Below are 27,028 nucleotides of genomic sequence, written 5' to 3' on the forward strand. Positions count from 1 at the left end.
CATATCTATTCATACAATAGACGGTAAAGCTGATAAACACAAATTAGGATAACGTATTAATCCGGTAAAATTCACACACGATACAATATGTTTCATACACGTCACGAAAGGACACAAACACATTACGTTAAGGCATACACACACAACACGATAGGGTACAAACCTGATTCTATAGGATACACACACATATTCACACATAAACGATGCGATAGGGTACACATACGATACGACAGGGTACACATACAATACGATAGAATTTACACATGATACGATAAGATACGCACACAAGACGATAGGGTATACATACAATACGATAGGATACACCCACGATGCGATAGGGTACACATACAATACGATAGGATTCACACATGATACGATAAGATACGCACACAAGACGATAGGGTACACATACAATACGAAAGGATACACCCACGATATGATAGGGTACACATACAATACGATAGGGTACATACACAATACTGTAGGGTATATACACAATACTGTAGGGTACGTGCACAATAGGTCACTATTAAATCGTCAAGAATGAATATGTTTTTTTAAAGTATAAAATACGTAATAAAAAGAAAGTTCCCTAATTATTTAGATATTACATTTTCTGACAAGATTTTTGGCTGGTTGAATTTGCCGTTTTGTTTTACTTACATTAATCAAAATCTTTCATATTCAAAATGAAATAAGAATAAAATATAAAGATTAATTAACGGAATTATAATCAAAAGTCAAATGAAGCAAAACAAACTCTGAGTAGTTTTATTCACACAATGATACGAATTAATTACAAAGAAAGAAATGAGAAATTTCTATTTAAATTTAAAAACATTTTTCCTCTTGCTTGAATTTTGATTTCCTGTTTATTCCTTTTAGCTTAAACATTTTTTACGAACACATGTAAACATACTATTCTATAAATAAACCTCACTCGTCGCCATTCTTTCACCTGAAATTTACCTCCACATAATTAAAGCCCTTTAGTTGTCACTTCACATGATTTCAGAAAAATTATGTGGTTAAAATCACAAAGTAATATTACACTGGATTCCGCTAGTAAATATTACTTTAATGCTTAACATGCTCTTAACTTTAAATATAAAATAGGAAAGTAAAAGTTGTGAGAGGCGCAGATAATGATCTATTTCTAGAAAATATTGATGGAGAGAAACGCTGTATCGTATTGTGTATTTCTACACTTGAAATGGTTCCGTAAAACTGATTTATAATTCATTGATAAGATCAATACTACTTAAAATTGTCTTTTCTTGTTAAAAGGACAATAAATTATTTTCTTCGTTTGTAAACAAAAACATGACGTCGCATGATTCGTACATATTTAATGATATTCGATAAAAAGCAGATGCCTATGATAAGATATCTTCAATCATCAGCTTATACATGTATACCTTGAACCTTCCAACTCCAATAAAAGGCTTTAAATCCATTTTGTAACCATCTTTCAGCTATTTAAAACTTTACAACATTTTTTCAAAACAATTAAAGTCTTAAAATAAATGTAATATATCTTTCAACGTTACTAAATTGCATTTGGATTTTCAATTTCAAGGTACAAAAGTACTCTTGCCGGACAAAAGGGTTATTTTTGTATTGTCTCCAACAAACACATTTTAGCATAATATAATTTAATCATTCAGTTTTGTTTTAATGAACTGTGAAGACAACGAACAGTAATCAAGTTCAAATGTCCACTGGAACAAAAAAAAAAAAAAAAAAAAAAAAAAAAAAAAAAAAAAAATTAACAGGTATTTTTGTCTATTTTCTATTCTGTTCAGCTGTTTGAAAATAAATATTGAGAAAACACAGACCATGGATCGGATGCCATAGAGAATAAGAATCCCCTGTCGACAGGTCATATTGTTGGGCCATTATTTTCATACTGATTTGGTTACGGGTTTCTCCGTTTATCCGATCATGAAAAAGAGCATACGGCAGGCTTGGCTGATCAACAGGGAATGATTACTCCCCCGTACCAAACTGTTATGTTTGCTGCAGACCTGCAACAAGTCTGCTGCAAGTTTACAGCAAACAAAATTGTTCGTAGGAAAAAAAAATTTCTTGTATGCAGATGATTGCAGATAGCTACAGTCTTACGGCAAACATTACAGCAATTGCTGCGGGCTTGCAGCAAATTCGCAGGAACATTGCAAGAAACATACACGCCAATCTGTTGTTCACAGCAAGTTCGCAGGAAACATTCAACAAATTGAATGTTTGCAGGAAATTTGCAAGAACAGTGACAAGTCAAATCAGCCATTGAAATGCAGATTGTACAGGGGTCAATACAGAATTCGCCATTTTGAAATGTTTGAATGGAAGTTGTAGATGTTTCAGTTTTTTGTTAGGAATAATTACCATTTTGAATGATTTCAAAATCACAATTCTGGATGTAGATGTACATTGGCATGCAAACATCTGATTGGTAAGATCTGATTTTGTTTTATTTTTATATGAAACAATTATCTCTTTAAAGCATGTTTTAGTAACTGATGTTCTTGCTAAATCTAAATCTATTTATGAATTTCAATCTTTATCTTAATATCACATTTGTATGTTTCTTGAATTTATTAAAGGTTCCAAATCATTTTTCTTTAAAAAAAATGTTTATATGATTTCAAATAAATTGGTATTAACTGTAAAGTTTTAATTTGTATGCATATAAAGTCATTTGCAAAGGTTCTTAATTTTCTGTACATGGCAGAAAAAAATATTACATTTTAATTATATATGAATAGTATGGGAACCTTGTCTAGGAACATAAAGAGAGACTATCAACTTTCAGAAACTTGCATCATTTCAGACACATGTGGTGGATTTTCTTTATAATTAACAGATTCAGGTCAGGACAGAGGTTTTCTGTAAACTTGTGGCTTGTACACAGGAATGTGACAAAAACAATAACAATATTGCTTGCCACAAGTAAGCAGCAATGTTTGCCGCAAGCTTGCAGCAAGGTTTCCATATCTGGAAAATCCAATGTTTATTGCAGACTTGCAGCAAACCTCATTTGCATGGTAAAATGGTAAAATGTTTGCTGCAAGCTTGCTGCAAACACATAGGCTGTCTTGGTTTCTTAAGCTTTATTGCAGCAAGCTTGCAGCAATGTCTGCAGCAAGTTTGCTGCAATGTTTGCAGCAGACTTGCAGCAATTGTTTGCAGGAACGCAATATTTTTGGTAAGGGCCACCATTGCTCCTGATCCCACCTATGATGTTTTCAGTTGTTTGTGTTTGCCCTTCTCACAATTGTATTGTTCTCATTGACAGTACCTGTATAATCTTTGGAGACCGGTTCTTCCAACAATCTGTTGGATTTTCCATGAGTACTAATTGTGTCCGTTTTTTAGCAGATCTGTTTTTATATTCTTATTGAGTTTCATTGATGGATGTCCAAAGAACATCAAGTAGCAGATTTTTGACGATTTCTAATTGTGATGGTTTTGGTCCCGCCTCTTTAAAGCAATGGACAGAATGGACAGAGCAATGGACAGAATGGACAGAAACCATGAAATTAACAATTTTTTCCCAAGCACAAAAATGCCATTAGCCAAAATTTGCAAACATTGGTTCAGCGATTCTAGAGAAATGTTAGAAAGAATCTGAACGTTTACGATCGACACATGATGCACGGCCGGAAACAGCAGTAAGTCCATAAGTGACATAGATGACATTTTTTTAATGAGGAATGTTACGTATGTGTCAACAGTGATACTTATTAAATACAATAAATAACTAAGACTACAACAAATGATGTATATACGAGAGTTGTCCATAAAGTTCGTTGACAATGACGTTTTTTTGTCAAAATACATGGTTCTATGTGTAGTTCTTGCATATCAAAATCTTTCCTATGAAAATCTAACTCAGAATAATTTAATTTTTATTGATGGTACTTAATATTTATGTAAAAACGGGGTCTTTAAAGGTCGCTGATAGTGCTCACGGACCAAGGTTAAAATGCCATGAACTTTAAAATAAAGTGTACAGATTAAAATGATAATTTTCTGTAAAAAAAAGTCAAAGCTTAATAAAAATTATATGTTTTAAGAATAAAGAGGCTATATTCATTTCCTGATATGTAAAATATCGCTTACTATAGAGACAGTGAAATAGTGAACAAAACCCCCCAAAAATATTTGTCAAAAATTTTGAGATTGCTATATACTAGTACGATTTTTCAACGGTGTATGCAATTTTGAAGACACTACAAGAAGTGGAAAACACATCTTATTTGATGAAAATGGATATTTCTATTCATGACGTTGTGATAAATCGAGCGCAACTTTGGACTGGGCTGTGCAGCCCGTGTAAATTGATGAAGGTCGTAAATTATTGTGTATTGTTTCGAATTTAAAAATTAAATAAATTATAATCTATACATAAACACTATTGCTAGCACTTGGCAGTATGACATAATAAAGAAAATGCGTGTGTACCTGAACATGTGTTAAAAATCTAAAATCCATGTTTGACCTTTAAATGAAATTAGCTTTACGTCAGATCGGACCGTGCCGCTTGCATATACAAAGTATACACCCATAACACTCGTTAAATAGACTGTATTGCATGAATTGTTTTATATTTACTAGATCATGGTCTATATAAAAAATATTATCCTAAACGTTTGCCGGTGCGGAAGAAAATTATAGCATTTTGTATTTTGTATATTTATATATATTTGATTAATCTTATTATGATAAATCATTCATTGGTGATAAGAATTGTTATTATTCTTATTTGTTCACCTTATGCTTCCAGCCTCAAATCACTGTTCCATCTCCTCAACACTTCCTTAGTGAAGTAGAGATGGGCAGGCCTCTGCATGACCGTATAGATATACTTAGTATAACTATTTTTATCTTTTTAAAAAATAACTAAATTATAAATAAATAAACACACCACCACGTCACCCAGCCGAGGAGACTGAAGCAATCAATTTTTTGGTGGCCGGCCATACATGTAGTATAATGTCAACTCAATAAACAGGGAAAATAAAGATGAGAGTTGATACAATTTAAATAGTAACGAAAAATGGGGGTGGGGGTGGGGGTTTCAATAAATATTTAACACAAGTTATAGACAAAACTGAAAAAAGGGGGGTTAAAAATCTTTTTAAATTTTTCAATGTATACTGCGATTCTGGTCACTCAATGTTAAACAATAATGTAGATTTTATAAGTTATTTTTTAATTAGCAAATAATACTATACATATTTCAAAAAACATGCTATTATACTGGTAAGTAGGCAGCAAATAATTCTATAAAACCAACATCCAGTATTATACATTGTTTGATTATGATAGATTCTAGGAATTTGTATATGTGCGTATTTGTGAACAAAAAAGAAAATTGTAATAAAGAAAACGACCAGGAAGGAGTTATGCCAAATAAAATTTAGAAATTTTGAGTTTGTGCTATAGCGTATTTATTATTCTAAAATATGCCAAAAATACCAAAAGATATAGGCTAGTATGCCAGTAATTTTGTGAGGGAACTCTCATCAGGTGCTAGTCCCAAACTCCATGCAGGTTTGTTTCGGTAATGAATTGGCCATTCATTCTAGCACGACAAACCTGTCCTCTCCATTTCCGGTAGATGTGTATTTCTATTTTCTAGTGTATAAACAAAAAAGTGCACGTGTAATATATAAGTTTTGTAATGTATCTAACACTACATTTATATCTTAGTTAAGGTACTTACCTTAAGTCTTCTATATTCTTCTATATTGAATTACATCATGGCGGCTTGACAGGGTTCTTCTCTGTTGATATGACGTCATTTTTCACAGTATGACGTAACAGTACTCCAAGGATTTACAGTTATTGGAGTCATAATTTACAGATATAGTATAAAGCATATTGTTTTAAATAAAACAAATTACAGGGAATTGAGAATAACTATGAATTATTTTAATACTGTAGATTTCTAAATGTACGCGAGGAATAAATTAACGCGTAATTACGCGAGAAGCACCACTCGCGAAATAAAATTACTCGCTTTTATTTTTATGGTGCTTTAATGCATGTAAAATCTCTAGATAAATCACCCATTCGCGAATTATTGTTCTCGCGATTTGACGCCCTTGGGCCTTTTCGCGATATTAAGTACTCGCGTAAAATAAGGAATCTACAGTATGTAGGTTTGATAAAAAAATGTTTAAAAAACAAAAAGAGAAATGAAAAAAATTAAAAAGGACGTCTTAGAGTAAGTCATAGGTCTGAGTTACTGTAACATTTGGTGAATCACCTTGGGAGTTATTTGCATTTTGTACTTTGTATATTTATATATATTTGATTAATCTTATTATGATAAATCATTCATTGGTGATAAGAATTGTTTTTTTTTTTAAAACATTTTTTTCTTCTTCTTTTTTTTTTTTATCAAACCTATATATTAAAATAATTCATGGTTATTCTCAATTCCCTGTAATTTGTTTTGTTTAAAACAATTTGCCTTATACTATATCTGTAAATTATGGCTCCAATAACTGTAAATCCTTGGAGTACTGTTACGTCATACTGTGAAAAATGACTTCATATCAACAGATAAGAACCCTGTCAAGTCGCCATGATGTAATTCAATATAGAAGAATATAGAAGACTTAAGGTAAGTACCTTAGCTAAGATATAAATGTAGTGTTAGATATATTACAAAACTTATATATTACACGTGCACTTTTTTGTTTATACACTAGAAAATAGAAATACACATCTACCGGAAATGGCGAGGACAGGTTTGTCGTGCTAGAATGAATGGCCAATTCATTACCGAAACAAACCTGCATGGAGTTTGGGACTAGCACCTGATGAGAGTTCCCTCACAAAATTACTGGCATACTAGCCTATATCTTTTGGTATTTTTGGCATATTTTAGAATAATAAATACGCTATAGCACAAACTCAAAATTTCTAAATTTTATTTGGCATAACTCCTTCCTGGTCGTTTTCATTATTACAATTTTCTTTTTTGTTCACAAATACGCACATATACAAATTCCTAGAATCTATCATAATCAAACAATGTATTATACTCTATGTTGGTTTTATAGAATTATTTGTTACCTACTTACCAGAATAATAGCATGCTTTTAGAAATATGTATAGTATTATTTGCTAATTAAAAAAACAACCTATAAAATCTACATTATTGTTTAACGTTGAGTGACCAGAATCGCAGTATACATTGAAAAATTTAGAAAGTTTGTTAACACCCCCCTATTTTCAGTTTTGTCTATAACTTGTGTTAAATATTTATTGAACCCCCCCCTCCCCTTTTTTCGTAACTATTTAAATTGTATCAACTCTCATCTTTATTTTCCCTGTTTATTGAGTTGACATTATACTACATGTATGGCCGGCCACCAAAAAATTGATTGCTTCAGTCTCCTCGGCTGGGTGACGTGGTGGTGTGTTTATTTATTTATAATTTAGTTATTTTTTAAAAGATAAAATAGATACACTAAGTATATCTATACGGTCATGCAGAGGCCTGCCCATCTCTACTTCACTAAGGAAGTGTTGAGGAGATGGAACAGTGATTTGAGGCTGGAAGCATAAGGTGAACAAATAAGAATAATAACAATTCTTATCACCAATGAACGATTTATCATAATAAGATTAATCAAATATATATAAATATACAAAATACAAAAAGAAGAAAATTATAGCATTTGTCCACGAACTTTATGGACAACCCTCGTATATATTTATGCATCTTTAACTTGTTTGATTTTTCCTCAGTATCTATGTAAAAATACTCCCCCTGAGGCTATGTGGTTTTTAAAATAAAATTTCTTCCTTCTTCTTGTTTAAATTGTTTATCAATTCGTATTGACCTAGTTTAGAAGGTGTTGGGTTCTAGAGCGATTCTGTTTACAATATGCATAATAATGTAGTGTGACACATGTGACACAGATAATAGAGCCATACATCAATTACTCTATATTTCAAACCAAAAGTAGGAAAATCCAAGACTCGAAATTCTCTCTCCAGATCCGTGTTTAATCCCAGCATACATTATGAGTTCTGAATCTGTTGTATTAGTTTGTTGTTTTGGTTGTTTGTTGCTGCCAGGTCTTGTATTACAGACAACAGGGTTTTTCTCGCCATATTGGATCAAACAAAATTCAACAACAGATTGTTTTAGAGGAATCTTTTTAACAGTGAACTGCGAGGACACCATCAAAGGTAAATTGGAAATATTCGCTGTGTATTTAAAAAACCATGCGAATCACATAAAGACAGAAAATTAACATGTTTTTTTTCACTCCCCCTCCCATCTTTTTACTATTTTTTAATATTTGATGAACAGATCGTGCAATTAAAAAGTGAAAGAAAGGCATAAAATTTCGCATTAAATTAAATTCACGCATATTCGTGCAAGAAAATTAATCTATTGGTAATACGAACAAGAATGCATTAATTCATTAAACTTATTAAGAGAATTTTTTTAACACTAGAATATACAGGAATAATTCATTAAAATATAATCTCAACAGCAAAAGTTAAATAGCCCTTTATGTATGCAAGCACCATGAGCAGCACAGTTTTAAGTTTTGTCATAGCATAATTCCAATAGCTAGCAATACTTTAGGACATCTTCACAAGTTAAAATATATAATATTTAAGTGGATCAAAATTGTTATATTTTCACAATGTTCGATATATATTTTTAATCAAGCATTTTGAGTCTTCAATAAGGGATTCAATAGCTATCACTGTTAGTCAGGAGGAGAAATTTTACTCATTGGAGCTACATCATTTTACTTTTTTGACCTCTTTGATGAATGCCAGAGGAGGATAATTTGTAACACAGCTATAGAGTGATTAGAATATCATTTAAAAGAGTGGACGTTTTTGGGATCGCTAGTCGTATATTTTATATGTTGGTTATTTCGGCAGAATAGGCTAAATGTCCTCCTCACAACTGACTTTTAACATTTTATGAATCTTCAGTTACTTCTGAGTATTTCTTCACTTTTGAAGTGTATAGAGGCATCACTATACCGTGTATTAAAATCATAGAGCATAATCAAAAGAGGTTTAATGAAAACAAAAGCATAGAAGCCATCCAAAAATACTACGGCGATAGGTGAGAAGAGTTTTGTACCAGTATATAATGTATATTTAATGTATATATACAGCGATGACAGGTATGGACAATGCATACTTGTTACTTATTGATAAGTTTTTAATAAACATATGTACTTTGAAATTTGAAAAAAAAATATACATGCGAGTAACCGAGTATCAATTTTAGTATTCGATACTCTGACGTTCGATCGAGTACCCCGGGTTACTGGGTACACGTTGACATCCCTAGTATTTATCTAAAACATTAAGCTCGCAAATCATTTTTGATCTTTGCATTTTCTTCGTATAACTTAGCTGCGTGTGTTGTTTCTGTGAATGTAAGGTTATTTTAAACATCTTTATTTGTGTCATATTTTACTAGGCCTTGGTTCCACTATTCTGGGCCTTCAGACAACTGCTCTTATTGTTATTGTTCTGACAACAGCGGTCCTCATATACACCATTTGCTGCAACAAAGACGATAACGAAGATGATGATGATGTGGGTTGCTGCGCAAAATTTGGAGTGTGCTTGCTATGTTTATATCCTGTTGCAGGTACGCATAATGTCATTGCGCAAAATTTATGCAATGTATCCATTTGTCATAATTCTACCATCATTTAGTTTCCTTGAATGCTATAATAATTGGGTATGTCTGGTGTACAACGTTTTATCGATATTGTCGACATCGCTGTATACTTCTTATTTAAAGCCTCACAACTTTATATTGTACCTCAAATTAGATTTATATTATCTACATTGTATACATAGTATTTTTTACAACATTAAGTCAACATCATTTCAACAGTGCCGTATCTTATTCATTTTTTTTCTTTAATGTATAAATAACCATTATCAATTTAAGAAAAAGTGAAGAATTTTTTGGTGACGAACCCGGAACCTTTACTTTTGTTCACAAACATCTCTTTATTATCGAACACAAATCTCACTACATTATCAAATCTGTTTAAGAATTGTGGATTTAAATAACTTCATAACTTTCTTCGCCATACTCTCTCTCTACATAAGTTATATACAAGTGATACGTTCAATGCATGAACGGGAAATAGATCTTGTACTTTGAAGTTGACTTTGAAGAATGACGAATGTTTGTTTAAAAAAATATCTTTCATCAATAAGTATATAAAAACAGGCCCATTTACTATTTTTTAAAGTATAAAATGACTTTTACTTTGTGGTCAGAGGATTCACGGAGCAAGCACTTGAAGTTTCTTGACGTTAGGTGAGGTAACAACCTGATTCCAAACATTTCAATCTTTTTCACAGTTTTAAATTTCTTTCAGTTCTACAGACTTTTCATGCCATTTTAACTGTTAGGAAATGTATTACTATAGCAAGACATTTATTTTTCTAAAATTTCTTTTGTGTTGTATGGATATTATGAGGTTATAAATATAGCGATCAGGTATGGAAACATACATATGCAAAGAAGCAATGTCTATACGATAAGTGGGGGAACTCAGGAGTTGATAACAATTTGAATCATTCCATCCTTTAAAAAGCTGATTCAGTTTCAACAATTTTGCCCAAGACACGTAAAGACAATTCTTTCAAAACATTTAATCACTTCAGACGTTTTCATGCCTGCACATAGTTTGGCACTCCATGACGTTCATTGACGTAGCTTTTCAGGACCGTTCTAACGCATTGGTCACCTTTTAATTAGCAATAAAACATTCATATCTTCTCCAGTTACGTTCAAAATTTCGCCAAATGACGTTTCGTACATATTTTAGTGACAGATGACATACTGCATTTTTCATGCGCAACATCGCAATTTATAAATTCACAAAAATGTCAATGTAATGAAAACGTGCCAAAAATCAACATGCTCCGTGTATATTTTCTCTTAATGACATAGCTGTATATTTTTAATAGATCATCGGAAAACATCAAATCTTTGTATATTAATTAGAAAATACATATATGTTTTATTTGCAAAATTTAATTGGTCTCATGCGTAAAGCGCTCTCACAATACAACTTTTCCGCGAACATCTCTAACAGCCCTCGTATTATTTAATCATTATTCGTTATTTTCACCTTTTAAATTATTTTATACGTGTGGAATGATTCATTGATTGATTGATAGTATGTAGTATTACGGCCCATTCGAGATTTTTTCACTCATATAGAGACATCACCATATACCGGAGAAGGGCTTCAAAATAAGACCTTTACTAGGCTAGGCATGCAAGGCCATTGAGCAGTGAGGGATCTTTATCGTACCAACACCTGCCGTGTCACGGGGCCTCGGTTCCGAAGAACTTTCATTTCAAATTGCTACGTATGAAACGAAAAATGAAACATAGCAATGCGCACGATGTGAACTTTTTTGTGCTTGTAAGACTAATTATACTTGAAAATATTGTGAATTTCACTGATATCCGAGCACAGGATAACTTCTGAGAGAGTTAATTGTGTATTATTTTCTCTTTAATAAACAAAGGTCATTACCAAAAAATGAGCACAACCCTTGTTTTGCATTTGATACGTTATACACCTTTGAATCAACTGATTTATTATCAATGATTTCCTTAACGACTTTTGGTATTGCAGGAATTATTGGTTTTGCTGGATGTATGGTTGTTATCACAGATTACAAAGACTATGAGAAAGGATGGGGATTTTACCTTTGTCTGGCAGCATCGTGCTACGTGATGCTTGAGGTTTGTCATTAAATACAATTAAACGCATGTTCGTTTTCAATGAGCATAAAACTATGAGTTTGAATGTTCCATGATAAAGTAATATAGGTAAACATTTGGTATAATGAAGTAGATCACAATTTTTTATTTTAATTTTTCTTTAATTATTTTGTTTGTTGGCTGAATATTTAACCAAAAATATATGATATTAAATATTTTAAGACCATATTCTGCTGCTGTGCATTGTGCAAGTATGCCAGGTCAGACAAAGACACAAATTTTGGCCAAGAAAACGGCGGTCGGGAAGTTGTGCAGTATGGTGGATCTGGACGCAGTTACGACAACCGCGCGATGGCTACCTCCGGAGGTGGGGGGATTGTTTTGGGTCACGTGCAGGAGCACCACCAGTTGGAAATAAGCAGCAGTGGTAACATTATGATTAGAAAGCTGCAGATTGCGAGAGTTTTCCACATCAGCTGAATGCTATTGTAACACTTTCTGCATAAACTTTTTAAACTAGTTAATGTTTATTTTATATTATCCCTTTTTCTTGCAAACTTTAATCTTGAGGGTTACAGATTATCCCTAGTGAAAAAAGAAGAATCAAGAATAGAATAATGTTTTTAGACAAAATTTTTGATTCTCCTTAAGAGTCGATAAATCCCTCGTTAACCATGATTACAAAATATTTATTTTTCTCCTTAGAATGTCTCACAGTAATTCTGAATTTAAATCTGTAATGTCTCACAGTAATTCTGAATTTAAAAATATTGAAAGATAACAGGCTTCGGGGCCACCAACATATAAAAATCGAAACTGAAATCTCAGCCTAAAATCTTAGATTTCTGCCTCAACTGAGATTTTTTTAACAAATGTACCTTGCCACCATATTTTCTGATACATTGTATTTATCTCACGTAAGATTAGTTCCAAGAAAAAAATCTTAGACTCTTTCTATTTGCTCTATGCCTTTTTTCTACTGATGCACTAGATAGTTCAATTAGTAATGGAATTTACTTTTTCAGTAGATGTTTATGTAGTATTTTGGTGTATAATCGCAAAAAATAAAGATTTTTCCACTTATTTAATCTTTTTTGTTGTTTCGAGTCATTCAACGGTACGGATTCCATTACGACCTTTGCACTAATAATTGTTCAGCGAACCCGTAAAAAAATCCCTTCAGTAAACTAAGACATAACATATCTAAACTCTGTTGTCTTGGCTTCTCTCTTGACTTAAAAAAACACAGAAACATACACCGAGGCACCATTCCGCCATTGTGACGCTATGTGTATGAGATTACGAAAAGTAGAGATGCTGATCAAGATTATAATTTGCAGTTTTACTAAATAAAATTTATCAATTTGATAAAGAACACTTTTCTTTCTTTCTTTTGTTTTGTTAAGTATCAGATATATGTATAAAATTTATTTCTGCGTTACAAATCTATTTTAGTCATAGGGAATAGTGATGATTAATCCCTAAAATCACATTGAAACACGCCAGATAATTGCGGTTCATATTCTTTATTATGTTAAATGTATAATAGTGAAGGCTACAATAGAACAATAAATGTGGTAAAATGTAACATCAAAAGCTGTTGTGGAATTATATTATGTATGTAAAAGATCAATGAATTACATAGTTTGCAATAGAAATACAGAAATATGAGCACAGGGAAATAATATAAATACATTTCACAATACTCATGCATTTGCAGTAACTGTTATTAAACAAAAAAACCCACAAAAATATGTATGATCTTTATCATAAATAAAACGTACCTTAAGTAAGGGGGAGACATCAAACAATCTACCCATCATATATTTTTTAAAATCTAATATGATAATGTAATGTACTTTCAATGTATATTCTGTATAATTGATCAATATCTAAAACTTAATATTACAATAGCATACTTTGAATTATACAAATAGTTCACCTGTTTATAAAGATTACAATATTGTTTCACTATTCTTTGATACATAAAATGATAATTGTTAAACAAAATTAATAAACTAATCAAAAGTTTTTTTTTCGAAAACAAATAATCTTATACGTAAAATAAACAATCAGCTCAATTATTAATGGCTTCTTCAAATGCTGTAAATTACACAATTTTACAGAAAGAAAAGAAACTTCTGTACTTAAAATTTACGTTGAGAAATAACTTATATGAATAGTTAAAATAAAAACATTCCATTTTCAACAATAATGTTACTTTTACCTCAGGATTAAGATCCTTAAAAGATAACGTCATAATTGTATCAAAATACTGTATAAAGGGAAATTTTCGCCAATGTTTTATTTTCATTTTCACTCCCTTTTGCCCTTGTCGCAGACTGGCATATTTAAAAAGGGGCGGATTTAAAGTAAACATCATCATCTCATAAACAGCTCTTTTCTGTGCGAATTTATAATGGAACCAAATTATCTGATAGTACGTTAAGGTGAAAATAACACGGGGCAAAAACAACCCTCTACATAAAAAAGTAACAAAGACAGCGCGGCGTATAAAGAAACAAGAGTTAAGAAATAGATATCACATAATTATACTTTATGTGATTCATTTGCAATTCAGGTTCATAAATATGTCATGGTGATTATATTGTCAACAATATTTTTTCAATGTAGACAAGCAGTCCTGCCGTTTTCCCTGTTAGAATTTCCTCTGACATTCTTGGCTACATGACAGAGAGCAAATATAGTAATGAACAAAGTTGTTTCAGTACACTTGGATTTATGTACATTTGCCCTGCAGACAATTTTCTATGATGCCCTTACGGGTGTCACAGAGTGCATGTGTGTCTGCAGAGCAAGTTTTGTTCACAACACCAAGTTCTCTGAAAATATGTCCATATCTTAAATTCCGCTAGACCCTGCATATGGCTTTTTCTTATCCCAGCTTATTCGATACTCAAGAGCATGCTCTGAGAACGATAAGTTTTTAAATAGAGGCAAGCTACTGATAGATATGTTGATGTTACAGGGATTTCAACAACAGCGTTTAAAGTCAGCATTGCATAAATTCTATGGTCGTTATAATGACATTGTTAGCAAATATAACCTACCATTGGGTCGTATTTTGGCTGACGTGCTTCATTCCGATGGATATGCCTTTGTTTTTATACTAAATTTGACTGCAGAATGTTTTGTCTACCTGACCAATACATAGGGCACAAGGCGGGTGTAACGTTCAACAGGGGATGCTTACTCCTCCTAGGCTGGTCCCACCTCTGGTATTTCCAGATGTCCGCTCTTTATGCACTGCTCAGAGATTCGTATTGTTTGTAGACCTTTATGAGATCAATATTTGTTCGTTATTGTCACCTTGTCATACAAACATCCACCATCTGATTTAAAATTGAATATATTTACAGACGGTTTACTAATCCATATATTAGTGGTATATACCTGCTATCGATTTGAAATAGTCTTGTAATGGGCATTCAGAATCTCGCGTCATATCACAGAAAACTACGGTAGTATATTACTTTGCCACCTTAGAGTTTTAAGGCAGAAACTTTATGCATTCAGTAACTAGCGTATGTGTCTCTGGAAATAAAAGCCAAATAATAGTATCTATAAATAAAAACAAAACTTTTTTAAAATAGTTCCCTTTAGTTTTAAGAAGTAGCGTTTTTTAATGAAAAATATACAGCATTGTACATGATTTAGTCAAAACAGACAACCAATTGCAGTATAAAACGTCCAACTTAAACAGATTTCTTAATAATCATCCATAGGAATTCTGTATATAATGACACAGATCCCCATTCTAAAATGGTATGTTGCGGGATTACAATTTTAACCTTTAGATTTGCCCTGTTTTGCATCTACGTGTAGTTTTCCTTATTCTATAAATCCAAAAATAGATTGTATAAACTCAATTTTCATTTTAGAACAAATCCATAGGTGCAAAATTATTCTTGATAGAGCCATAAATATTGATGTCCTATGATTCCCTTGATTACTGTGCTATTTTTGTAATTTCAATCTAACAGAGCATGTATTTCACTGCAAATATATAACCACTTATACGAGCCTGGTCTCGGATAAGTGAGTTTATTTCAGAAACCCTAGTAATATTTATCTATTCCGGATAAGTTACGTACATTTCGGATATATATAAATTTTCTCCCTTAGTCACAAGCTATCATTCCGGAGAAGCCGGGCATATTAGAGGGATTTTAGTTTGTTTTCTACATAGATTTATCGTGCTCGAAGGAGGTATACTGATTCTTATTTGACAAAATGTAATCGTCGTTAAATCGGAGAAAGCATTCACGAGAATTTGTGCACTTTCACTTTTTGAAGTAATCAAAGTACTCTATGGACTGAGAGGAGGTTTATTAAGTTGTGTAAGTGTTGTACTCTATTTGCAGACTTGTGTCGTTTTATTTGTTTGTTGGTCTTTTGAAAAAGTTTACTGTTTGTTATCTTTTCCTATTTTTATTTTATTTTATTTTATTTATTTATTTTTTGTATGTTATCCTGGCATTTACATAGAACATGTTACCAAGAAATCAAAAAGGTCTAAGGTTTTTATAGGTGATATTGTATGAACTAATTTTCCTATTACATAATGGGAGGGGAGTTAATTTGTATATTATGTTACACAACATATGGGAACTCATGTGATCCACATGGTCAATTACTGCATAAAAATCCAACTAATGAAGCAAAATCATAGTTTATTGAAATAGGATGAAAACATTTCTTATTAATTTTGCAAGCATTTGTCTCACAGTGAGCAGTCAAACCGCAGCAAAGCTGTGTAAATGTATTCTTCATATGCTTTAGAATAGGTATGCAAATTTGCAGGGTTCAGGCACAAGCAAGGAGCAAATTACATTGGTACAAAAGGCAGTAAGTACAATAAAAAACCTTAGGTAATTGATAGTGATTACAGATATATGTTACCATGATTAATTATTTTCAGCTACATTACCAAAAACAAGTCAACATTTTTTTAATTTTATTTTTTTAAGACAGCTTTATCAGTGAGTCAACAGCTGCTCCTTTCCATCAAAGCATGACCTTATCACTTCCCCAGTAATTAATTAGAACAGTAATTAAAGATTTGCAAAAAAAAAAAAAAATTAAAAAAAAAAATAAATAAATAAATAGGAAATGTTGTAGCTGTGCTAGAACTAGATATAAAAGTGGAATTGGCAAGTGATATATATCCTAATCCAGCTACAATTGATTGTAGCTATTAGATTACATTCTGAGGGAAAGTATAATTTTGCTAAGGGAGTCTTTGGGAGGGGGATATTTCAAATAAACTGTTAATTTTTTAAATAGATGGTCAAAATCAAATTGGTTCCTCTGACATCTCCTTCAGATCGATTGAATTCTGATATTTAGTTAAGCTATTGGAGCACTGTGATAGGCAGATTAACAAAGTGATTGGTCAGGAGTCACACTAAGATAAGCAGCACCCAAGAGTTGCTCCATATGTTTGGATCTTCATATTGATGCTCTAAAAAGGAAATCAAAATTCACAAATTAATAATTCAATAAATCAGTTTGCTGAAATTCAGTTTTCGCTTATCAGGCTATATTGGAGTGGCTAGTCTGCTAATGTGTGCGACGAGACGGGGAAACAGCTTGTCGAATAATCAGTTAAATAGAAATTATATATGAATCAACGATTATTTAAAGATTTAATAGGTTGATATGAAATAGCAATATTGAATATCAACTAGTATATTGAATTTACTGGTATATAAGAAAAGTCAAAACCAGGGGGTTAATAATGTGTTGTCAAAACAATATTGATCCACCTATTTAAGGTAAACTACGATATTCAATTTTAAGCTTATCTGGTAAGGGATATCCAGGATATGTCCAGGAGTATGTCTTATCAAGTATACAAGTTTTTCCAGCGCAAATACCCATGAACAAAGAGTTGCAACATACTCAAGATTTTGTTTTTTCAGATATTTTATTGTGCTTGTTTATTTTATTGCGCACCTATGTCAGTGTCTAATGGGGATTTAAGTCTTGAGACTAATTTTATCATTCTGTTTAATTAATATTACCAAATGCATGTATAATTGTGTATAATACACAATGGTCCAGGCTTATATCTAAATTTCCCAGAGATAAAACTACTCCCGTAAAGACATTTTTTGAATACTCGGAATACTTAGTATCGCAATTACCTCGAATTATATACCTTACTGCCGCTGTTTTGCGATAAAGTCAAGAAAGTTATAAATCCCCCTTCATTTTCGGGGCATAATATATTGTTTACGCTAGTGACAGTTTAATGGTACGAACAATAAGTATGCCGAATGTACAATGTAATGCCTGTGGTTGCACTTCAGAAAGCAAGTCAAAGTATTCGGAATGTTTAGACTTCCAAAATAACGTTTATCAGAAAGAAATGATTAAACCTATTATTAGAATTGTCTACTTAGCGGGAAATATCCACAAAAAATTAACACAAGAGAGCTAGCCTCTTAATTCCATCAGTGTGGTGCACCGAACATTTAGCAGGGTATTTCACCAGGGCTTCTTTCTTATATGTCCCTTAAAAATCTGCAGTGATCGATCTCATGGTGTAGTCAATAGCACATTGTCCTCAGCTATTAATCAACGTTTCTTACCTTCAACGCAAAAGAGTTTCATTACGTTAAGTAATAGCGATATCAAGTATTCTTTCTTTTGTTTGAAATAGGTTAAACTACCCTAAGGTCTTATGACATGAGGTTATATAAGACTAAAATTAGTTGTACTTTAAAACACTTAATAGGTGATGATTAAATAAATAAGCCTTGGCAGTAATTAAAACAGTTTAACGATTCGAGTGTACTGGCAAGTACTTCCATGACCAGTCATAAAAAGGCGTTTATCCTTTTCAGGGAAACTGCGAGCAGGTTGAGTCAGTATTGGATACTGTATATCATGCAGATATGTTTTATTATTTATAGAATACATAATTTAAATCTCATTCACTACAATTAGGGACGGACCAATCGCTAAAGCACATCTGCCATCAAGATGAAGCAGGGGAGGTTATTTTAGGTTTGAAACGCTGGCTATAAAATGCACAGGTTTATGCATCCATTAATAAATAGTTGTTACAAGGCTCATATATTTTTACTTTCTTTCATTCCAATGATTTAATTTTTCAAGTTTTACTATGGATTATAGTTGTTTGATAAATTGTTAAGAGGGAATTTGATTTATATAGCTGGGGAAATGAGAACAAAAAGGGGGGAGGGAGGGTTAAGGACACACATATAGTTTTAAAAGTTTTCTAAAAGTTGAGAGGTGACGTAAATATCTCGTTTTCTTCAATTTGGGTCTGATACACTCCAAACTTTTTAGTACAACTATAACCAAGCAAAGATAGTTTAAATTCTTATAAAAGCTATAAACATGCATGACAGGTGTAACAGCCTAGTAGGTAAGTAATATGATAAAATAAACCAACTGGACGGGAAGTACAGTGCAGGTAAGGATCCACAATTTTAGATTAAACGGAGTGTTGTTTTATACTGACAAGTCCATAACTGCATTTCAACACATTGTTAAAACAATTATAACGGGATAGGTGAATGACAATTGACAATTTAAATTCATATTTTGTTTTAATGCATTGAATAGCAATTGAATAGTAAGTCACTTGTTTTATAAGTTGTATAGGTGAATGAGCAGGCCCTGGTCGACGGTGACCATTTGCGTTGAGGTACTGCCGCCGTCACCATGGTTCTTGGCACCCCCATTGGTGGCGGTTGCAGTTCCATGATTACTCGTGGTAGAGGCGAGTATTCATGGCCCTTGCAAGTGGCGTATTCCGTCGCACCTCAACGCAACTGGAGGAGTGCAACACATATTCTTACGCTCATTCCATTGTTTATCCTATTGCACAATCATGTAAATTGAAATTCAGGATTTGAATTTGTGCATTGGCTTGTAATTGACAAGCAGTTGACTTGATTGATATTGAATTGATTAATTGATTGATGATTGATTGATTGAATTTGATTGATAGATGATTGTTGATTGAACTTGATTGATTATTGATTTATTGATTGAACTTGATTGATAATTGAATTGGTGAAGTTCATGCACTTGTGACCTACCCAGTGCATGATCTGCCCCATTTGGGTCGTCACATTTGTTGCATTGATTGTTGATTGTGGGGCAGCCCTGTGGTAGCCCCAGCAAATTGATCACCGCGGCCAGAAGCGCCAAATTAAACAAGCAAAATAATATCTCTTTTGTTTGTTTGAGGAATCTGCAATAATCTGATTTAGAGTCTATTAAATTACACTCATATGAATTCACAAAGTTGCCTCTGAGGACATTATGCATGGAAAAGAGTTATGGAATATCACAAGGGATAGTAATGATAATTATTTTCCTTTGCTCTCTCGTCTTTATACAACTTGTATCATTGTGTACCTCTGAAATGGGATGCTTCTAAAACGTAGGCTTTTTTATATGTGTGTTCATTGAGAAGTGTGTTTTTGAGTTTTAAATCTTACTAACTACTCGCTTAAAAGAAAACTACATTTTTGTTTCAAAACGTATTTGAACAAGCATTCTGAGAGTATTGCATTAGCAATACTAGTCCCCTACCTGCAAGTGTATTCTGGTTCCCGTTAAGAATTGAAAATGTCATAATTCCCTCAAAAAACAATGAAGCGGAACGAAATGCAAACTTGATCTATAAGTAATCAAGGTAAAGTCACATACCAAAAATCAGCTCAATATCTGAAAGCGTTTAGTAGAAAATTGCGGAAAACCCTTAAAAAGTGAAAAGGCCATAATTCCGTCAAAAATCAATAAAGCGGAACGAAATGCGAACTTGATCTGTAACTCATCAAGATACACTCACATACCAAAAATCAGCTCAATATCTGCAAACATTTAGGAAAAAAGTGCGGAAAACCAAGTGGGACAGACTGACAGACAGACAGAGGGACAGACAGACAGACAGACGGACAGACAGACAGACAGACGGACGGACAGACTCAGAGGAAACCTATAGTCCCCTCCGGTTTCACCGGTAGGGGACTAATAATATTATGAATACTAATCCCTTGATATTCAAATGAAATGTTTCCTGATTTAATGATCAGAGAAAACACATACTGGACCGAGATTTAAAGCTAAAATGGAATAACCTGTCCCCTCTCAAAGTAGACTACCCTGATGGGTATATATTAGACTGCACTGAGAGTTTCAGATGTTGGTAAACCAGACTTAAGCCATTAGAAAAGAAAAAAATTAAGAAAATGGTGCAATAAAATAGGATTGCACCAGTGCACGAATCCCAGAGGATTAAGACGAGTTACTGGGGGCTGTAAATCTGAAGAAGATTAAAACACCTAGTATCCACTATCAATAGGATGCTGGGGCGAGGTACACGGTGTCAAGTTCAAAGCTGCCCAGGCAAAAGAATTTAAACCAACTCATACAAAAGATAATAAAAATGCAAAAAAAGCCAACATGCTTTGCTTTTCATTCAGTGATTGGTCAATTGTTCGTGGTAAGATCAACTGTGCGCAATAATATCAATAACCATATCAGATAAACAAAAGTTTTTCATTGTAGTAGATATTAGACCAATTTTTTTACTACTAGCCTTTTTGTTGACTTTGAAAAAATAGTGGCAACTGAGCTTCAATCGTCGCCGTGGATTATCACAAAAGCAAAGATTAAGTTGAGTGATTTTTTTTAACCTACCACTGTTTCCTTTTTAAAACCATGAAAATCTAATCATAATTAGTATTATTTCTAAAGTTTACACGTGGTATATCAAAAGAAGACAAATACATAGAAAATTAAAAAAATGTTTGATTACAATAATGTTAAACTTGTTAAATATTAATATTTTGCAGACTTTAATATTTTTCTAGTGTTTATTTCACTTCAAAAGAAACATCTGTGTGGAGTCATAAAATTAAATGTGTCACTACAAATCTTAACTTTACAAGAATCAGTGCTCATTATCAATGTAAAAATGAAACACAGTAAGATTCGTCTATCACATTAAAACCAGGAAGAAAATATCTCTGTTTACCTATTCTGATTGGTTAATCTTCAGGCTGTAAGGTTCAATCCTGTATAAGGATAACACAATAAGTAGTCCTATAAATTATTTTAATTTACTTTAATCCAAAAGCAGAGAAAACAAAGTACAATAAACTCCCTCCTTTTTACCATTCGTGTTCAAATCCCGCCTATGTCATGATTTGTGAACGTGTTGCAGCAGCTACTTGTCTTGGATGTTTGTTGCTGCCAAGCGTTATTTTGCAGGCGATAGGATTTTTCTCTCCTTATTGGGTTTGACAGGATTCAACAACAGATTGCTTCAAGGGAATCTATTCTATCGTTAATTGTAATGAAACCCTCTAGGGTATATCTAGAATATGTAATGTATATTTGAAGAAAATAATGTGAATCTAGGAAATATTCCGTATTTTCATACTTGTACGTCCAATAATATTTTAATATGTTTTATATATTTTGACGCTTATGACTTGATTTAAATGATTTGGATAACATAAATCAAATTTTCTACATAGATTATTGTTTGGATAGAATAGGTTAAGATAATGAACAGTGATCAATCTCAAAACCTTTTTGAACAGCACAATCTATGAACAGCAAAATTTATGAACAGAGGGCGGAAATACTGATCCTTAAATCACAACAGGTGCCTATGAGGAGTACAAATGCTATCTTCCCCTACTGGGTGAATGCAGAAGTGAAACAAGAATTAGATAGATTACATGATCAGTATGTACTGGTCCTCACCGACAAACCAGGTAACAATGTTGCTTTTGTTTGCAAGGCTCATTATTTGAATTAAATTTTAGAGGAACTAGGATTTAATTTTGCAAGTGGTAATCCAACTTTTATCTATAGCTGTCTTTCTAAGAATTAAATTCTTCAAAACCATGTGTCAGTTTTAAATATTTTTAATATTCCCAACAATCAAAATGAATTTGAATTACCATACCTATACTGGATTCCAAGAACCCATAAAAATCCCTAAAAACAAAGATATCAAGCGTATTCAGGTAAATCTTCTACCAAGCCTCTTTCTTTACTCCTCATTAAAATATTAACAGCAGTGAAGGAGAAAATTCAGGAGTACTGTACAATAGTATATTCGAGAGGTGATGTAAATCAGATGTGAATACTTTAAAATTCCAAAGAACTTTTTGAAAATTTTATTTCACAAAATTTTATCAGAATCAATAGCATGCATCAAAACGTACTATTTTTTAAACACTTTATACAACCATTCCCCACAAGAAATTGAAGTCCAGGCTTGTTGAAATCATAGAAAGCTGCTTTTCAATAAAAATGGAACTCGAAAATATACTTACCTTGTCATTGTCGTTTACAAAATTATTTTGTTAAAAAACACTCTGATAGTACACACTAGTACTCTGAAGTTGATATTAAAAAGATGCTTGAGTTTATAATTGACAATATTTATGTAGTTTTTGGAGATCAGGTCTTCCAACAATCTGTTGAAATTTCTATGGGTACTAATTGCGCCCCTTATTACATGTAGCAGACCTATTTTTATATTCATATGAAGCAGAATTTCTTAAGAAACTTCTACATGAGAAGAAGAAAACACTTGCTGTGGCCTTGAACTCGACATTTCGATATATCGACGACGTATTATTAATTAACAATAGTTAATTTCATTCATATGTCGACTCGATATATCCCAGTGAGCTTGAAATAAAATATAGCACAGATTCTGAGACATCTGTTTCATATTTAGATATTTTACTAGAAAAAGACGTTAATGGTAATCTAAAACAAAGCTTTATGATAAACGTGATGACTTCAACTTTTCAATCGTCAACTCCCTTACTTATGTAGCAATATACCCTTATCAACTGCATATGGAGTTTATGTCTCTCAGTTGATTCGATATGCAAGAGCATGCTCTGCGTATGAACAATTTCTGAAAGTGTCAAGCTATTGACAAACAAGTTGATGAAACAAGGATATCTACAGTCTCGTTTGAAGTAATCTTTCGCAAGTTTTTCGGTCGATACAATGACCTTGTCAGCACATACAACCTATCATTGAGTCAAATGCTGACTGACGTTTTTCATACTCATTGTTAGGCCATTATTTATACACTGAACTGTCTACGGATTTTTCCGGTTTTTGTTTTCCGACAAGGAGAACACGGCGGGTGTGACCGGTCGGCAGTGGATGCTTACTTCTCCATGGCTCCTGATCCCACCTCTAATTTCTGAGGTTCGTGTCTACTCTGCTCCAAATATGTATCGTTTCATTGGACTTTTGAGATTGAATACTGTTCGTTATCTTCATATTTTATCAATTAATGTAAAAAGCAATGGGAACTAAATTTTAACAAGAAGAAAAAAAAAAACAAATAAAAATAATGAATGAAAAATTTATCCGCTGACAGTCCTGACAAATATCATCAAGTATGTCTAAAACGTCCAAGTACTTAAAAATCCAGGATCTCGTAAAGTATGTCCTTTTGTTTAAAGATATAAATTCAAAATATTTTCATCATCAGTTCACTTTTTTGCAAACTTTCACAATGACTTTAATTCAAAATTTTGCCTTTGATTAAAACGATATACATGTACTTCGATTTGATAACTCTTCTATTTTTCTCAAAAGAAAAATCCAAAGCATTTTTTTAAATGTAGGCTGTCCTCGAGGTGTCCATCAGAGCTGCCATATTGAATTCTCTCTCTCTCATATGTTATTTACTTGTCGAACTGACGCCCTTTCAAACTGGACGGGCTATTTCATCAGTATTAGGAAACTAAGAACCATCGCATGACCTGTGGCATTACCCTACCAATGAAAATACTATAGAAAACTACAGTCAACTATAGTTTACAATAGCTAATTATAGTATGAAAGTAAAAACATTGAAACTCTGATTTACTGTAATGAAAACTTTAAAACTTTAATTTACTAGAGTAAAAACTTTGAAACCTTGATTAACTGAAGTGAATACCTTAAAAGTTTAATTAACTTTAGTAATAGCTTTGATACCTTGATTTTCTATAGCGAAAACTTTGAAACTTTAATTTACTGTAGTAAAAACTTCGAAACTTTGATTCACTAAAGTGTAAAGTTTGAAACTTTGATTTACTTAGAAAAAACTTTGAAATTTTGATTTAATATTTTGAAAAAAGTAAATAATTGTACACCTGTGGAATGATGTTTTGGATTCCCTACGCCATTCTTGACAATTTATGATATTTCATGGTCAAAATTCATAAAAGCTTCAGATAACGTTTTATAAACCAGCCCCCTTAAACAAATCAAAATATAAGTATGAATTTTAATGTGAGGTTGTCTCTTTCGCTGATTGACAGATAGATAATATGCAACAATTATTCCAATTTATTTAAATTTAATGCTGTAGTGTAAGTTTTTATGGAGAAAGGAAAATAATATACTATAAAAAATCTGAGTCATTTAGAACCAAAGTATCTGCTCCATCAACTTCAGTAAACATGTATTTTCTTAAATTATAAATATCACTTAAATATTGCATCATTAGCTAATTTGTAAATCGAAATTAAGATATACAATAAACCCCACTCCACCTCCAAATAACTTACAATTTAACTTCCATAAAGACTTTATGTACTTTGGTCACTCGCCCTTGTTACTAGAGAACAATCCAAAAAGTTTTAACTTAACTCATCAGAGGTACTACCCGAATAGGGACTCTCAGGTGGATAAAATTAATGATCGAGGGACTCCCCTAAAGATAATGTACATGACTCACAATACAAAATTTGGGGTATTTTAAGGGATAAATTTAGTTTTTTCAGATATCCAAATTTAATTGTCACTATACAGTTATTGGTAATATTATTTGCTTATATATGAAATTGCAAGGTACGCATTTATCACACACTTTCTAATCGAAGATAATTGATGATTTTTACATTTCATTGAAGTACAGAAACCATTCGGTTCTTAGGATCTGCAGCTGTTTTCGATATTTATGACGACAATGACAAAGGCTGGGGTCTTTATGTCAGTTTGGCGGTATCAGGCTACGTGGTGCATATACTCAGCTATGTTAAGGAAGGAAATGGAAAATGCGATCTTGGTACATTCTTAATAGGTATTATTTTTAAAAATCTTTGTAACAAAGTAACTGTAAACATTTAGGAAAGGTAATATAGATATCCATAATGGATAGGTTTGTGGCTTACTCAATACAAGCTACATCGCATGTATCAGCTGTGTGTCACGTGACTGATATAAAAATAGAATTGTTCAGCCGAATGTAGAAAATGAGGCTAGTGCAAGGGCATACGCATCTTTTTGGAGAAAAAAATTGATACATATTAAAAAGATTTACATCGGCTTCCCGAAAAGTGCTGGGAGCTACTTTGAGTTGTTTCGGAAAGACTCGTAATTATGCCAAAAATATGTATAATAGCTTAAAATTTCCACTTCGCTTAAATTCTGTCATGAATAAAAATAATGTTATGCCGACTAGAATCAGCTCCCAGCACTTTTCAAAATATACATAATATAAGCAATTGATATTCCATATTTCAGCTCAAACAGTCTAGTCTATGCCCTTGCACTTTTGAGGTTAATCAGGCATACACGTATCGTGTTAGCGATATTCTTTACATTCTCTGTCTATGTGCAGCTCCATAGCACCTACATAAATTAATACTCTACATTATTGTTTTAAATAAATTATTTCCTTTTAATTTTATTAATTAGATTTAAACATTGGCGAATGTTTTATATTTATTTAAGCATTTTTGTAATTATTAAACCAATGGATCCACTCCTCTGGATCACTTATACTGCGTCAAGTCAAGGCTAGTGACGTCATATATGACACAAGATTTGCTTCTAATAACTCGGCAGTATTGATATCAGATGTTGTGAGTTTACAAGCTTTTATAAATAATTGATAAAATAAATGAATGCAAGTTGTTATTTACGCATCAGTATGTGGTTAAATAGATTTTTGTCGCTTGTTAAATTTTTAATGACGTCACAATAAAACTTCTCATATGGTGCATCACTAATGTGAACTCAGGCCTTCCTTAACGTAGCTGAGTATTTATAAGATTATATATAAAAAGCGAAATTGATGAATCCATGTCTACCCTACTTAACATAAAACTGAGTCTATAAGTACAATGCTAATATGATATATGAGTTCAACTTTTTTTTTTTTTTTTTATTGATTTTCTTGATCAAATTTTTTTCTTGCGTAAGTAATAAAAA

At 32.4% G+C, this 27,028-nt stretch overlaps 1 protein-coding gene across 2 annotated transcripts in view; it reads left to right on the forward strand.

Moving 5' to 3' along the window:
• Window positions 1-8,020: 8,020 nt before the first annotated feature.
• Window positions 8,021-27,028, forward strand: part of LOC133186424 (uncharacterized) — a 39,739-nt gene continuing 20,731 nt past the window's right edge. Inside the window, exons 1-4 of one of the 2 annotated variants that reach the window (XM_061321676.1) lie at window positions 8,021-8,214; window positions 9,482-9,655; window positions 11,679-11,788; window positions 11,990-12,836. In XM_061321676.1, coding sequence (XP_061177660.1) covers window positions 8,046-8,214; window positions 9,482-9,655; window positions 11,679-11,788; window positions 11,990-12,247 — 711 coding nt within the window. In that variant the 5' untranslated portion in view covers window positions 8,021-8,045 and the 3' untranslated portion in view covers window positions 12,248-12,836. Of the gene's footprint in view, window positions 8,215-9,481; window positions 9,656-11,678; window positions 11,789-11,989; window positions 12,837-27,028 lie in introns of those variants that run through there. The other variant, XM_061321675.1, reaches the window with a different exon arrangement.

Source organism: Saccostrea echinata, unplaced genomic scaffold (genome assembly GCF_033153115.1).
Source record: "Saccostrea echinata isolate AGI-Se365-2 ecotype Australia unplaced genomic scaffold, CSIRO_AGI_Sech_v1 ptg000013l, whole genome shotgun sequence".
In the NCBI taxonomy this organism is placed as follows: domain Eukaryota; kingdom Metazoa; phylum Mollusca; class Bivalvia; order Ostreida; family Ostreidae; genus Saccostrea; species Saccostrea echinata.